Source organism: Carassius auratus, chromosome 1 (assembly GCF_003368295.1).
Source record: "Carassius auratus strain Wakin chromosome 1, ASM336829v1, whole genome shotgun sequence".
Lineage (NCBI taxonomy): Eukaryota > Metazoa > Chordata > Actinopteri > Cypriniformes > Cyprinidae > Carassius > Carassius auratus.
The window spans coordinates 11,392,788-11,410,368 of record NC_039243.1 but is presented as its reverse complement, the minus strand read 5'-3'; the positions used below and the strand labels follow the sequence as shown (position 1 = coordinate 11,410,368).

The following is a 17,581-nucleotide window of genomic DNA, read 5'->3' as shown; positions in this document are numbered from 1 at the left end:
TTGTATTGTGTAGAGCTAATCATTTGTTACTGCCAGCTAGCTGTCAGGTAATCAAGATTTAATGCCATGACACCACAGGAGAAGATTTTAGGAATGGTGCTGACCTTTGACAAGACTTATACTTCATGGAGATAAATGGATGGCCTCTGTTGATCCCAGAGAGGAAATTTTGTGCAGCATAGAATGCGCAAAAACTCTGACAGTTAAGGAATGTTCCTGCAAGGAAGTCTGATACCAGTTTTGAATAATAATAATATTAAAAGCAAAGGAATGCAAAAAAGTCTTAAAATAGTTTACCCCAGAATAAAAATATGCTCACCCTCAGGCCATCCAACATGTAAATGAGTTAAGATTTTTCATGGGGAGAGATTTGGGGAAGTTTGGCATTGCAGCACTTGCTCACCAATTGATTCTCTGCAGTGAATGGGAGCCATCAGTATGTCCAAACAGAAGATAAAAACAATAATCCTCAAGTAATCCACACAACTTAGTCCATCAGTTAATGTAAGATGAAAGGCAGCATGATTAAAAGAAACAAATCCATCAAGGCATTTTGATCTTCAATCTGTTGTTTTCAGCCCAAATACAAGTCCATAATCCATAATAACACTTCCTCCAAAGAAAAAGTCCATCCTCTGTTGTCCTCTCATATCAAAATCCACCAGCATTTGTTTAGAACTATTTTGGACTGTTTTCATTTGTAAACCGCAATTTGATTTGTGCACATTTCTCTCTTAATTCAAACAATGTTATGGGTAGTGGACTGGTATTTTGGATGGGAGCATTGGTTTGAAATTGAAAGCTAAAAATGCCTTGATGGATTTGTTTCTTACAAGCACGCAGGTTTTCACTTTGCAGGAAGTTAAATGATGGACTGGAGTCATGTGGATTATTATGATGTTTTTATCAGTTGTTTGGGACTCATTCTGACGGCACCCATTCACAGCAAAGGATCCATTGGTGAGCAGGTGATGTAATTCTAGATTTCTCAAAATCTGCTATGTTATTACTGACCATGTTTGCAGAAGCCTCTTTACTTTTCAACAATGAAAACCAACATGCAGCCTTTGACAGGCAGTTGTTCCATATCATTTGCTTAGGTAAAAGGAAGAATTATGGATTCCTGACTCCTTGTGAAGGTAACTATTGCTGTTTTTGTCCTCACTATAAGATTCAACCAAAGTTAACCCAACGTAGAGAGCATTAAAATCAGAAATTGGTCTAAGACTCCAAAGAAACAGATAGATAGTCCATTTCCATAGCATGTTGAGGCTCAAAAGCGAAAGAAGAGTGAGTTGCAAAAAAAACTCAAAATGCAATTGGCAGCCCTGCTTCTGTCCGTGTCATTTGTCCCACAGCATTAGTGTGATTTTATAGCACTGAAACTATCAGCTCTCTGATCATGATGCTATCTGGACACAGTCCAGGAAATAGAGAATGAAGAGGAATCTAGTTGGCTGTGATTCACATGGACGGTGCTTATTACCACGTCACAGCTGACATCATTCTGTGATTTACATCATAAAAGAATGTCCTTTGCAATTACAGAGACGTTAATAAATGCACTGTTTCTTTTTATTTATTTTTTATTTTATTTTTATTATGAATGTGCTTTTAGACTATTGGCGAACACAGCAATGAATTTCAAAAGCAGATATATACATGCAATCTGCTTTGTCAGTTTTTAGGCTCAAATATTGAGATTGTGATTTTATTTTGATGCAATGCCCGCAGACCGGGTTTATTGAAAGATGTGCTGTTGCAGGTATCCAGTATATTAATCCAATTTTTGGATATTTTTGTTTTCCTCTTCTTATCGGTTTGATCAGGCTACTTAAAACATATCCTGTGGATGTCAAAACATGTTTACGGTCTCTTGGAGATATATTGCTCTTATGCTAATGAATCTGTGTTTGGTGCTTTTTAGTCTCTTCAGCAAGCAGGCAGCAGATTGTTTTTGTTTATTTCATTTATTCTTTCGCTGAAAAGTCCTTCAGAAGACAAACAATCCCAAAGAATATGAGTCAGACAGACTACACTTGTATTAAGCTTTATTCCCCCTTGATCAAATATTTTACTCATATCATGCCAGCGAATTCTATTTACTTGTTTACACTGCCCATGCCATTACAATAATCAAGCTGAATTGAATTTTACTTATATTTCTGAAATGCTCTTGCCATCTTATTAGATTTTCTTTTAGGTGAGACAGATCATGGATGCCAAATTGATGAGTTCCTCACCTTGTATATTGAGAAATAATTTTTAGGCAGCATTATAGCTTGATTCAGGTTTCTGGCCTTATTATGCGTAATTGGTCAGTGAATGTTATTTCAAAGGAAAAAGGTTGCCTTAATCTTTCATATAAATATAATAAATTGCTCATCATGTGAAAAAAATATATCCATTACCTAGGCCACACGAGCAGGAAAAATAATGTAAACAATGTTTACTGACAAATTCTTGTTGTTTTGCAAGTGTGTGTGTTCTTGTATATATGATTTAGAGGACACAAATGCATTTAATGACATACAATGTAAACATGATTTATAAGGACACTTCCTGTGCCCCCTTAAATCAAATGGCTTAAAAACAATGTTGTGTGTGTGTGTGTGTGTGTGTGTGTGTTTGTATGTGTGCTCTTGTTTTTGTGACATATCAGGACACAACTCTGTATAATGACATGGGTATGACACAGGTATTACAAGGAGAGGGTGACTTAGGAGGACATAACCCATGTCCCCATTTTTCAAAATGGTTATAAATCATACAGAATGAGTTTTTTTGAGAAAGTAAAAATGCACAAAGTTTCCTGTGAGGGTTAGGGTTAGGTGTAGGGTTGGTGAAGGGCCATAGAATATACAGTTTGTACAGTATAAAAACCATTACGCCTATGGGATGTCCCCACTTTTCACAAAAACAAACATAAAAGGAAAACACAAAGGAAGGCATTTTGAAGAATGTTGATAACCAAATTAGGTGGTAGACATTGACTTCCATAGTATGAAAAAAAAAAAAAGTCAATGGCTACCAGCAAATGTTTGGTTACCCACATTCTTCAAAATATCTTCTTTTGTGCTCAACAGAAGAAAGGAATTCATATATGTTTGGAAAGACAAGAATGTGGATGACAAGAATTTTCATTTTAGGGGTGCAGGGTGATCCCCCACAGTCCATACGCCATCGGGTTCCGGAGGGGTGCGTTCACCATGGGGCCGGGTGCGACTGCACCAGCCACACTCCCCTAAGGACGGCCCTGACTTTATAGTTTTTATAAAATTAAGTTCTTTGAAGGTGGAGTGGAGTCTGGCCTGGTAACTAAAGATACTAGAGTCAAGCTCCACAGGGAGCAATCAACAAGGTGTAACCATTGAGACTATGGCAAGACACTTAACCCCAGATTGCTCCAAAGGGACTGTTGCTATAAAAAAGTGTAAGTCATGCCCAATAAAATTATGAACTTGAGTTTTTCTCCAAGACCATTTATTGTACATTTGTTGTTGACCATTGGTACTTTGCCGTTAGAAAAATCAGTATTTGTGTGTGAGAGTGAAAGGAAGCAGGCCTTCATAACACCTCTCTATTTTAAGTCGAGTAAAGTTTGCCACCTGTCTCTGCGTCTCTGGATGCCCTGACAGCTCGTTTCTCCCTATCATCAACAACAGTCCACAGACACGTCTCGCCCCTGTGTCATTCACAAAAATTCTCTTCTGTATTTGAGGCTCGGTTTGTTCACAGAGCAGCGGTTCCCATCATCGGTGGGTTCTTGGCGTCTCTTAACTTTTTCTGATTATAAAACTACAGGATTAAAGGATTCAGGATCTCGTGTCATGGCCGAAGCAGGGAGCCAGCAGGACCAATGGGAGGAAGGTTTTGAGGATGAATTCGGAGAAATCATCAAAACTCGATCAGGTGGGAGGGACTGTGATTGATTTATTTCTTATGACGTTGTTTGCTTTAGAGGACGTCTTGCATCCTGTACATGAATTTGCAAGTGCTAAAATAGAATGCCTTAGGTGTGTTTTAATGTAAACATTTCAGTTTCTCATTTTAATACATTTCTTAATCATGTTCAAAATCAGCATAATGTTTTACTGCAATCATAGCCATATTCAAAGTAATATAAAAACTATAACTGACTTTTACAGCAACATATTTGTTAGTAAATATATTTTTACTGCATCACATTTTCACGTTTCATTGTGTGTCTGTTTATTTCATTACTCAAATCAGAAATTTACCGTTAAATTTTGAACAATCCTCTTTAAAAACTTATTTCTGGCCTATGCTCCACCCCGAATGAGTTCACATCTATTTTTTTTTCTTTTCATCACTGTCATGCTGTATTCAGTAGGGATCATGAGTGATCTATAAATGCTCTCTGGTGGAAATAGGACAGGTCTTAAAGAGCTTGAAATAGTTGCAGCTGCCTGGTGTTGGGTTTCAGAGTTCCTTGTTTGAGATTTAGCCATGCTGTTGTTGGCTGTGTGTTGTCTGGCTGGCAAAAGACTTTCTCTTGTGTTTTCTGTGTGAGTGTGTTTATGATCAGCAGTGAAAGTTAGGAGAAAGTAGGAAAATGAGTAAACAGCTCGCTGATCAGCCAGAGGACACAAACAGTACAGTAAACCTCTGAGAACAGAGCTATAATAGAGGACATCTGTTATCTGTGCTAGATCACAGTATACAGTATACTGGATATTTAATGGTTTCTGGGTTTATCAAGAACCAATTTTCCCTTTCATTTATGGGTTGGCTGTATGGTTGTTTGGAGACTGAAATGCTTTTTTGTTACATTTTAGGTACTTCTGATAGGTTTTTCAAACATTCTTGCTTCTCGCACTAGTTTATATATATTTTTTATTTTTATTGAAAATCAATCTCACAAAAGCTGGAAGGACATATCCATAGTCATATTTCACTCTTAAATAAAAGGACAAAAAATAAGATAATATATTTTGTATAAAGAAAATATATAATTATGACTTTAATTGAAATTTATGAAGTTTATTTTTTATTTTGCATTATGGTAAAGGAATTTTCATGAGAATAATGTCATAACGCACAAAACTCTCTCTCTCTCTCTCTCTCTCTCTCTCTATCTTTCTCTGTGTGTATATATATTCAATATAATAATATAATAATAACAATATTCTGAAATGAAAAGGAATTTAGCCTTGGCTCTGCAGATAAGAGCAAATGCTTTTAAATAAATAAGAACCCAAATGTTTTAATCAATATTCAGGCAAAAACTAAAGTTAATAAAACTCTATTGTAGTTGGACAAATGTATTAAACTGATGGAAATCAATGATGGAAATCTGCATAAAATCACAGAGAAGTAAGGGACTGAACAGGAGACAATAACCAGGATTTGGTACGGCGGTTTTAAAGAAATATTCCTTAATATACAATCTCTGGCAGGAATATGCTTGGAAGACAAATACATATTTTGATGTATATTTCTTTTAAATGTATATTGTTCACTTTATATTTCAAAATTATATCGGTGTATGTATTATTTATATTCAAATGTGTAAGTTATTGGGTTAATGTTTATGATTGTTTATGGAAATATCTTATATGAGATAACTGAACCCTTCTGAGGCTCCTGGTATCCAATGGCATTTTTATAGTTGGACGAGACAGTTTGTCTCCTGGAACAATTTGAGGTTGCAACTCTATCTTCTGCTCATAGTCTCCGTTCTGTTTTTGTGGTAACTACCACTGCAACAGTGACTGACATGTTGACAACTGCCATAGAATCTTCTGACTCAAAAGATTGAAGAAATTCTCAAAATAACTGCTTTCTGCTTCACGTACTCCAGAGAGCACATTTTATCAAAGAGTATAAAATGCTTTATGTCAGCTTTCAAAACGCTGATATTAAACCTTTTTATGAATAATGCAATATTACAGGGAAATTATAATAATAAAAGGATTGTTTTTTATCTTTTGGAGAGAGGGGCAGGGTTTGTTGTCAAGCCTTTTCTGTTTGGGCCTTTCCCAGGGACAGTCAATAGTACTGGTGTTTCTATTTTTGGCTTTAATGGGAATATATATATATATTCTGTAGGAGATATAATTCTGTATGAGCAGCCACTGTAAGGCAGTATTGAGCAAGTTCTGCTGAAAAAAAGTCTTCAGATCTCCTTAACATCTCTCTCTGGAAACTCAGTCAACTCAGTCACTGGAGACCTCTGATCATTTTTTATTACATAACCAGAGAAGCTGGGGAAAAAACCTAAGGATGCCTCAAGTGTTGTATTCCTCAGAAATGTCAAGATATTTTAAATGACTAAAAAGCATTTTACTTTATGATGGGATACTTTGCAACTCTTGACCATTTTCTTAAGTCTATCAATAAGTATGAGCCTTTTTTTTCTATTTTGATTGATACTTGAGGATTATATATACCAAACCAGTATTATTTTTGGAGTTACTTTACTTTCTACAAATTTGACTGCCATCGTGGGTGGCATTCTGAGGAATGTCTCAGTATCTTCTCATTTAACAGTGTGGAGTGAACAGATACAAATGCAGAAGTTTTGAACTAAAATACTTTTTGGAGCTTTCGGAATGCCATGTGTTTACTGCTCTTTATCAGGGTGGGCTTCAAAGCCCTGGAGGCTTTTGTGACATTTACCGTTCACTCTTTACTTCACGTATTCATCAAATACGTAAGCAGTGGCTGACATCAGGGGTGAAGAAAAATGATATTGAAATGAGATCTGCACCCCTGGTTGGCATTTAAAAAATTCAAATAAAAACTAGTAATTTAAATGGAAATACTAGCGGCACATGCTGCACAGAAACAACATGCATGTTTTTATGTGTGCATGAATGTTTAACTGAGGTCTTTTCATAGGTGGCCATATGATGAAAGCCTCTTCTTCAAAAACAACGGCTTGTATTTGCTCTTTTGACTCTCTGTTTCTGTTAACTTCTGTTAACAATAGCAAGGACTGAAATAATGAGAAAGAACCTACTGAAGAGATAATAATATAGATATTTCCATGAGCAAATATGATTGTGTTCTGCAGGATTTCCCTATTAGTGCAACATCTGTACATGATACTTGCAATTGACATAAACAATAATTGCAATACTTTCCATTGGGCAGTGTAATTATTCATTTTTTATTTTATTTTTTTGTATCCCACAAGAATGGATTACAGACACAGACTTATTTATTAAGGATTTGCCTGGCAGATGAGATGCACAGACGGCATGGTGATGTTCTGGATCTCATGGTTGTATGTGAGATGTGCCACCGGCTGCAGAAAAACTCAAAGTCAACATAAAATGACCCATTTCAGACCATTGTATTGAATTGATCAATTTTTAATCGACCCACCCAGGTATATAACAGGAAATGAGAAAGGACACCACAGTAAACCTTGTGTCTCTCTTAACAGACTGGGTTTTAAAAGCCCAACATGTAATTAAAGAGGCTCCAGAAAACAATTTCATACTAATTACGCATTCTTCAGTGTGGTAATTAGGAAGCGTACAATGACTTTCACGGTCGGTTTTCATGGGTTTTAAAAAGTACATTTGAGTGTGCTATCCGTTGAGGTCTCAGCAAACAAAATTATATTTTGACGCCCTACCTTTTTATTGTGGGCTTTTGAGATAAAACACCCAGTGTTTTGAAATAGGCTAACTTGTTATAGCACTATATATATATATATATCATTGCTCTTTTTTTTCCACTGTCCTCATTTGTAAATCGCTTTGGATAAAAACGTCTGCTAAATGAAAAATTGTAAATGTAACTTACTTGTAATATTTGACAGTGTTTTATGTTTACGTTACGCGTTGTCTGTGCGTGTCCGAACGCCATTCTGTTGCTATGGTTACCGCGATTTCTGTTCGTGAGCGTGGTTTTATCGAATGTGCCCAAACTTGTTTTTCAACTTTTTATTCAACTGCTATTTACTGAAACTTAACTCAAATTAAATCGCACTCGTTGTTATTGGCGCCCTGTTTACTCAGGGAATTAGCCTGCATCCTAGCACAAACAAGTTAAATGAAGTTGTCCATTGCATCCGTGAGATATCGACCCCTCTCCGGGGGCTACTACTATCGTTCCCCGTTAGATAAAGCTGTAGTCAATCAGCCCGCATGCCAGAACACCGTTCCACCTGCCGGTATCACAGCAGAGCTAGAACTGCACCCAAGTGAGGGAGTACGAGAAAATAAAGCGGAAAAGTGTCCACCCACAGTTGCTTCACCAAATCATCTTCGGCTTTAGGCAAGGACGAGTCTGTTTAACAGCAAGGAAACCGGATAATCAAACCGCGCTCGCTGTGTTTACATACACAGGTAACGGACACACAACACAAACGAAGCTGCCTGTGACTCCAAAAAGCCATTACGAAGGAGATAGCTGCGTTTGTTGTGGTGTAAAAATCCTCATTTAGGTAAGATTGAATCATTATACTGAAATACTCTTCCAGTGTGAGCTGATTGTTCGGCTTTTATTATGTCAGTGAAAGATTTATCCAGATTAAACAAAAGATCCTCCAGCCGGGTGCTTCTTATCTGTAACGGGATCTGTTATTACGAACGAAAAAACATGTTGTTTTAGTGTTAATTAAGCGTGCACGGGGCTCTTTCATTGTTGTTTCTTGTATGCACTTACTGGAAGATGGCCAAATGTGCGCACTTTGTTATCAGTCGTGATTTTATGGGCGAATGTGAGAGAAAGTTTGGTGGTAGTCGCTGCTGTTTAAACTGCACGCAGTTCGGTCTCATGCGCTGCTGTCATTTAAAACACGCTGTGTATTTCCAGTCTCATCGAAACATTTGGACTCGCGCTTGTTAAATTGTGAGGAAACATAGGTGGCTGTGGTGGAAAACGTATGGCTGTAATCTGTGAATACAGTCCTGCCTCGGATGTGTGTCCTCAGATTAGGCGGCTAATAGCAGGTGTGTGCGTCCAGCGTCTTTGTATTTGCCCGTTAGCTTCGGCTCAAGCCTGTCACCCCATCATCCTATTTGCACAAGGGCGGACATAATCCAGCAGCAGCTGCCACCTGCCTGGAGTCACGCCTCCCATCAGTGGCAAGCAATGCTTTCATTCTCCTGTCTATCTGCACACACTATTCTGTCTGCCAGACCGGGCTCTATAGGTTTAGTTATTTATTTTATACTTTATTAACGCCTTCCAGTTCCAATCGTCCTATTAATCCCATATAGCCTACTACACAATAATCTGACACTTTTTTTTTTATCCCCCAACATCTATAGATAAATTATAAGATACATGCATTGTAATTTATAATAATAAATCATAAAAACTGACTTGGAAAAAAGTGAGTGACGTGACATAAAGCCAAGTGTGTCCCATACTCAGAATTCGTGCTCTGCATTTAACCCATCCAAAGTGCATGCACACACACACACACACACACACACACCCGGAGCAGTGGGCAGCCATTTATGCTGTGGCGCCCAGGGAGCAGTTGGGGGTTCGATGCCTTGCTCAAGGGCACCTAAGTCGTGGTATTGCCGGCCCGAGATTCGAACCCACAACCCCTAGGGTTAGGAGTCAAACTCTCTAACCACGACTTCCCCGAAAAATGTTAGTGTGAATAGAGTGCAACAGCATTGGGATCTATTAGTAATTTTGGGTTATTCCAAACCCTAGGTATATGGAATTCTGGGTTATTTTGCTTCACCTTTCACTTTGCTTATACTTTACATGAGATTAATTTTCATAAACCTTGGGTTATCATTCTTATTTGCATGTTTGCACTCTCAGTGTCATTAATTGGACAAATGCAGCACGTGACCTGTTTAAAGGGGACATAACATACACAGTTTCGGCCTATCTCATGTTAATCTTGAGTACCTGTAATATTGCATCCTTCATTCTTTAGTTTTATCAGATTTATAAAAGAACAATATCTTTAAGATTTCTTCCAAAAACAGCCATGGGAGGAGGCACTTTTGTCAAGCGCACTTTTGTGTTTTTTACATACGCGCTGATTGCCAACATTTATTCATTTCATTTATTCATTTAGCTGATGCTTTTATCCAAAGTGACCTACAATTGCTATATATGTCAGAGGTCGCACGCGTCTGGAGCAACTAGCAAACCCGATTCCAAAAAAGTTGGGACACTGTACAAATTGTGAGTAAAAATTGAATGGAATAATTTACAAATCTCAAAAACTTGTAAATAATATTGTATTGTTAAGTTGATATATATATATATATATATATATATGTGTATGTGTGTGTGTGTGTGTGTGTGTGTGTGTGTTATTTATCTATCTATCTATTTTATCTACCTTTATATCAAACCACCTAGCAGATCCTGGTTGTCTCAAGTTCTGTCTTGCACTTATTTTTTTTTTTTAATGCAAATTTTCACCATTAATTTCCAGAAGTTTTATAAATTTGTCCAATTACATTTTCTAATGTATGAATTTTATTAACTTCTGTTTTGTTTTGAAAATTAACCTATCAGTAAGGCCCTCTCCTCGAACGCAGATGGCAGTCGAGTATCAGTTGCACAGGGAGCTGAACTCAGACATCTTTAGGTTTCAGTGCCATGAGGAGAAACATTGGAAGATCAGAAGCTTGCATCGGTTAAATGGTGTTTGTGCTACAAAAATGTAAACACAATGTGCCTGTGGTGGTACTTGTAACACTTATTTCAGGTATCCGGAGAGGATGGGCAATAGAATTTATTTTATTACATTTTATAAACCCAAACAAAACAGAGCAAAATGTCCTTAAGTATTCAACAACAATCTCAATGAAGACAAAAACATTCATATTCTTGTTGTCATACGCTCATTAAGTTCGGCTCAAGCAGAACATTAATGTCATCTTGTGCTTCAGCAAGGTAACGTATCTCTGGCTAAAACTAGATAACGGTAAAGTTAGTGAGTCCATGCTAACGTACAAGTCGTGGCCTAATGGTTAGAGGGTTGGACTCCCAATCGAAGGGTTGTGGGTTCTAGTCTCGGGCCAGACAGAATTGTAGGTGGGGGTAGTGCATGTACAGTTCTCTCTCCACCTTCAATACCACGACTTAGGTGCCCTTGAGCAAGGCATCGAACCCCCAACTGCTCCCCGGGCGCCGCAGCATAAATGGCTGTCCACTGCTCCGGGTGTGTGCTCACAGTGTGTGTGTGTGTTCACTGCTCTGTGTGTGTGCACTTCGGATGGGTTAAATGCAGAGCACAAATTCTGAGTATGGGTCACCATACTTGGCTGAATGTCACTTCACTTCACTTCACTTCTACAAACCTAAATAGCGAAAAGTGTAGATCAAAAACGCATAAACGAGGGTCTACATTTCAGTACCTGTCCATATTAATGTTAAACTGGATAAATGTACATTAATTTAGTCATACCCTGTGATACATGAACAGTGTTGATCCTGCATGATGTCATCCGCTATCCTGACGACTGTAACATGAGGTTTCTACTGCCTGCATTTTGATCTGTAAACCCTTGTTTCGAGTTATCCACCGTACTTATTTGTAAATATTTATATATCCCTCCATGGAATATTTAATTCCCACTTGAATGGTGACCCTTCTGTGTCTGAATTGTGCTAAAACATCATGGGACAAGGGTTTCACAATGAGAGCTGTCATTGTAAGACAACATTGTAAGTGGGGCGGGGCTTACTGATAGGTCAATCGCTTAAAACGAAAAAAATGGGTTCCATTTATTTAAACACTTGTTATTATCACCTGTGTAGGCAAGGCTAAATTTCTTGTAATTTCAGAATATTATTATCATGGTGTTTCTAAAATTATAGTTGCCACAACCAGGCAAAAATAACTACAGTATTATGGGCTGTTCTGTGCATATTGTGACAAGAGCATGTCATGCAAGGAGTTTAACACCTCCGCTTTTGCAAAACATTGACCTTCAGCATTGTTGACAGATCTTTGTTCACACACTTTTGCATGAATCTGTAATGCATTGAGAGCGCTCTGCGAAAGATGTTATGTCAGGTAACCTACAATGCATTTGATTTGGTGCCATCTAAGTGAACTTTAAAATTCTGTCATCATTTACTCGCCCTCAAGTCTTCTGGAACCCATTTCTTCTTTGGAACACAAAATGATTTATTTATAGCAGAATGTCCTTCTGCTCTCTTCCATATAATGAAAGTAAATAGTGGCCACAGCTGTTTCTCACACAAAGTTATTGTAAATGGCTTAAGAAGACTTGAAACATAGCACACAAGTTGTATGGAGCACATTTATGATGCTTTGACAGCACCTGGTCACCATTCACTTTCAAAGTGTGGAAGAAAGCAGCTCTGATATTTTGCTTTGGTGTTACATGGAAAAAAAGAAAGACATACAGATTTAGAACACCTTGAGAGTGTGTAAATAGTGACAGAATTTAGATTTTGGGGTGAATTAAGAGAACAACAGCAGGTGTTTGTTCAATACTGGGTGAGTCATCCGACTCCGCTTTCTTTTTCTCTTATATTACAACATATTAATGTGTTAATGAATTATGTCTTAAAGTTTAATCATTCAATATGTAGTTTGTGAAGGGACACTGCGGGACGTCATCTACCCTGTTGTTTCTAAACCTGAAGAATATAATTTCCCCGTCAAATCCTGAGCTTTTAAAAGCAGCTAATTCAGTGCTTTGTAGATCAATATCAGTAATACTGCAAGATAATGTGAAGGTTCCTGCTGCAGCAAAAGACTTTCATTAATCAGCTTTTCCTTTGTGTGGAGCTGCTTTATTCTTCACATTTTGTCAAGGGGGTTGACAGTCTAATTGAAGCAGATTGTAGTAATCAAGTAAAGGAATGACTTTTGGCATCATGGAACATTAAGGGATATCTGATTTGCTCCAGAAATTATTGATCCACGATAAGAATAGTTCATAATTGGTGCTTTTTTGCACTGTTGAGATGCCTTTACAAGTCATCGCTCTCTACAGTAAAGAACTCAAATGAGCCTTGGACATGATAAATGGCATTGCTTTCTAGAACTGAAAATGTGATCTGCATGCAATAGCTAAAACTATGGAAGCTTGTTTCTGCCAGAGGATTAAAAAAAAAAAAAAAACTGACTTTATCTGCCAGTTTAGATTTTTAATTTTTTTATTCCTTCTCATAAGAAAAAAAAAGAATTGTGAGGTGTAAACTTGCAATTTTGTGAACAAAAGAATTGTGAGATATAAACACACGATTGTGAGACAAAAGTCTGAATTGTGAAATAAAATGTTGCTGTTACCTTTTTTTATGGAGGAATTAAAAAATAATAATTAATAGAATTGCGAGATGTGAACTCAGCATTCTGAGAAAATTCTGAGTTTATATCTCACGATTCAGATTTTCTTTTCTGAGAATTATAAGTTTATATTTTGTAATTCTGACTTTTTTCTCAGAATTGCTCATTTATATCTTGCAATTCTTAGATAAAAGCTTTCACAAAACGTTTTATTATTATTTTGGATGTTCAATGTTTAAATAAATTCTATTTAGCTGGTTAATGATACTGTATTTCAGCAAATTTGTAAAAAGAAAAATGCAAATAATGTGAAAACATATCGTTAATCATTAGAATTCTTTTTTGCATTTTATTATATTTATAATCTATTTTTAGTTCTTTGAAACTGATTTAATCTTCTTGAGTGCTTGGTCTTAAACATGTTTACTCTTTTGTCATAGCAAAACCGTGTGAGTGTGTGTTATTGCGATTAGAAGCATGACATGGTGCAGTCAGGCTTGAAACAAATCTGAGCCATGCTACTGTGATTATGCAGTCAGCTGAAGTGTAGGCTGACCAATGGGAACAATGAACTGAAGCTACCCATTTCATGATGATTATTGCCATGGTGGCAAAAACAACTGGAAGCTTAAAATCAATTATACATGAAAATGCTGTCATCCACGCTGACTCTGGAAAGCTTCTGATTCACCACCCTGTGCTTTATGTGCACAAGGCTATATCAAAGTAATGCTTACTCTTTCTTAACGATTCCATGGCTGTTCTGAAGGGTTTTAAAGAGATTATTTGCCCAAATATGACAATTCTGCCAAATCAGTATAAGTTGTTTTCTTGCATGGAAGAATAATGTCCAAGCAACTCGTTTCTAGTGGAAGTGAATGGAGACCAAGGACCACCTCTGCTAGACAACTCCTTTTGTGCCCCATGCAAGGAAGAGAAAAGATGACAGAGTTTTCATTATAGGCTTGAACTCTCGCTTTAATATCATCAGGGCCCCTAGATAAGAATTACGCTTTTGTAATCAATCTCAAACTCGAGCAAGCTGAGAGGATAGCGCACAGAGATCTGAATCAAAGCAATTGGAGAATATTAGAGTGGGGAACAACACAAGCTTTTAATGTGATATGAAAGCTAAATGTTCTTTGTACTCATTGATTTTTAATGTTCCCAACTCACAACATTTCCTTCACTCTCTTTACAAATACAACAGTGACTTTCTGGCATTGTAGTCTTTATTGCCGGCTCTAAGTGAGGCTACACCACAAAGAGGACATTTATACAAACAAAAGTATTTATTATTTATTTGGTAACACTTTATTTTCAGATTTCTTAACTAGTTGCTTATTAGCATGCATATTACTAGAATATTATCCATTTATTAGAATTAAGCATAGGGATTCACCGATCATGATTTTTCATGGCCGATTCCGATTTTTTACAAGCAAACTGGCCGATTCCGATACCGATTTCCGTTTTTTTTTTTTTTTATCTTTTAAGCAACAAACAAGAAAGAAGGAAAGTGTACATAAACAAGATATTTGGTATTAAATAGGCCAAACTTGCTTTTGGCAGTTACTGCACAATAAGTAGCCTACATTCAATACAAACATAGGTGGTACAGACATCAGCATTTAGCTTTTGTTTTTGAATTGGGTTGAAATTACATAGAACTGGCCTTAAATATAAAGATTAACTGTAACCATGTGAAATTAAAGGCAACAGCTGCATAGTTCTACAGTCCTAACAACACAAGCAACACACAGTCAGTAAGATGTTTCTTAATCAGCATTCAGTATTTGTTTTAGTTTTTAAATTTGGTTTAAAAAAAAAAAAAAGCTGTTTACCAGTGAGACTAAATAAAAGTATGCTTTATAAATAAATTTACCAAAATGTTAAAATCAATTAATGTTGGTGCGAATAAAACAAAGATGCAAAGTGTTTCATTCATCCAATAAAAAAAAAAAAAAAAAAAATTGGGTAATGATTCACATCTATATTTTTTTACTTGAGCCAATGAAAAATAAATAACTTATTGTCTCAAGTAAAAAAAATATATATAAATGTGAATCATTACCCTAAAATGTTTTAATTGGATGAATGAAACACTTTTTTTCAGTGTACTACAGCAGGTGATTTTTAAATTAAATCAAGTCTATGCAATTTTAAGGTAAAATAAAAAATAATCATCCTAATGCAGAACTGACGTTTATTTCTGGCTTTTCCAACGTGTATGCAAGTTCTAATAATAAAAAAACAAAAAACATTTATGTTTTGTCACAGTTTAGTCCGTTTCGTTTCTCATCCAACACGTGAGAAGTTGATCTGAACATCTCCTTACGGCCTACTCGTGTTCAGGGCGCACACCGGTACAGTAGAGTAGACGCTCGCGCATCTTCAGTGCACGCAGGAAAGGCTCTTATTTGTGCGTCAGTACACCAACGCAACGGCTGATCGCTTCCTGCTATCTGTGCTTCAGACATGAAGCTCTGCATTTCCAGTACTGATCGGCTGCCCGTGTCCTGCGCACAGATTTCGAAATACTCTTCCACACAAATGACATAGCGAAGGATTACAATGTAGTCTGTGCACGCGAGCAAACTTCCGGAAAAATCGGCCGGAAAAAGACCAAAAACCGGCCGATTGCCGATCACGTATTTTAAGCAAAAACCGTCCGGTTCCGATTTATGGCCGGTCAACCGGTGCATCCCTAATTAAGCACATATTGATGCCTTATTCTGAATGACCTTATTCTACATCCCTAATCCTACTTAATTCCTAAACTTACCAACTACCTTACTAATAATAAGCAGCAAATTAGGAATTTATTGAGGGAAAAGTCATAGTTAATTGTGAATGAGTGTTCCCAATTCTAAATTGTTACCTTTTTTGTGTGTGTGTGTCCTAGATTCTTGATCTTACAATTGCTTGTTTGGTTTTTACTATTGCAAAACCCTGTGTTAAATGTTTTAGAAATTAATGGGAATAATAGAGGAATTTCTTCAGATTCTTTTGCTTTCTGATCAATGTTTCACCCTGCTCATTGTGTTAGTAAAGCTTGTCTGATCTACACCGTCAGTCTCTCAGAAGTAATCTTCTTCTGAATGCCAGCTGACCATTGATCTGTATGTACCCTCAAACCATTCTCAGATTTTCCAGGGGATTTTTTTGCTCAAAGTCTCTTTGTATTTAACGTTCCTTATTTCAAATGCCACAACAGAGTGAATGCACCCCATTGATCACAGTAGACTTTATTCTTATTTCCCAGTAGCAACTTGAATCACTTATACTTTCTATGAAGATGCCATTACATGGTTTAAAAGCATTACATTTCATTAGGTATTAAATGACTACGATTTGTTTGAAATTAGGTTTCTTTGTTTGAACTGGACAGGACTGACAGTGTTCTCTTTCATTTTCAGATGAAAGAGAAGATGTTCAAAAGAAAACCTTCACAAAATGGATAAACTCACAGTTTGCTAAGGTAATAATACCCGAGTGTTGTTTTTTTATGTTGAGGTAACACTGAATCACCTTTGATGGGATGGTTCACTCAAAAGCTGAAAATCTTGTAATCATTTACTCATTCTCATGTTGTTCCAAACGTGTATAAGTTTCTTTCTTCTGCCGAACACAAAAGAAGATTTTTGAAGAATGCGTGTAACCAAACAGCCATTTACTTTATAGTGTTTTGTCATTGGCTATACCACCAACTATTTGGTTACCAAGATTCTTCAAAATATCTTCAGTTTAAATAATTTGAAGTTAAGTAAATGATGACAGCATTTTCTTTTTTATAGTATTTCATCTGTTTAATGGCAGATTAATGTTTCATGCAAAATCTGTTTTGATTAACCATTTCAGGCAATCTTTAAATTATGTTTTTCAGAGAAATCTTCATGGATTTATGTTGTTGCAGCCTGGAATAGCATGTTATAGGTGTATGAACTGAAATGTTGTATTCATCCACCTACTGCATGGTGGGTGGATGAGGAGATATAAGCTAGACAGGCTTGATATCAAGGTGAAAAGTTAAGATTCACATTTAAAGATAGTCTTGGTCTTGAGGTTAAAAGTTAAGATTCACAGTTGCAAAAAGTCTTGTCGCTAACCTTCATTTATGTCAGGATGAGAGTTTGAATGCTTGAATATTTGCTTTAGATTTTTTTTGTTGACGTACCACGCTTCAAGGTAAAGCATTTCAAGTTTTTGCGTTCTCTTTGTAACTCTGTTAGCGTCCTTTTTATGGTATGTTAACAGAGGAAGGACTTTGGTTCTTTGTCCTTCAAACTGAAAGAGAAGTGTTTGCTGCAAAGCATAGCTGTGAGGGAAAAAGCTTAGACAATGTCCACTTTT

General features: G+C 36.7%; 2 protein-coding genes across 7 annotated transcripts in view; both read left to right on the top strand.

Annotated features, from left to right (window-relative positions):
- The window catches only part of LOC113109348 (myb-like protein U), a 972,647-nt gene that overhangs the window by 250,292 nt on the left and 704,774 nt on the right, over window positions 1–17,581 (top strand). The window lies entirely within an intron of this gene.
- The window catches only part of LOC113109179 (dystrophin), a 103,271-nt gene continuing 89,308 nt past the window's right edge, over window positions 3,619–17,581 (top strand). For all 6 annotated transcript variants that reach the window (XM_026272836.1, XM_026272828.1, XM_026272852.1 and 3 more), the window contains exons 1-2: window positions 3,619–3,912; window positions 16,648–16,709. In XM_026272836.1, coding sequence (XP_026128621.1) covers window positions 3,831–3,912; window positions 16,648–16,709 — 144 coding nt within the window. In that variant the 5' untranslated portion in view covers window positions 3,619–3,830. The remainder of the gene's footprint in view (window positions 3,913–16,647; window positions 16,710–17,581) is intronic.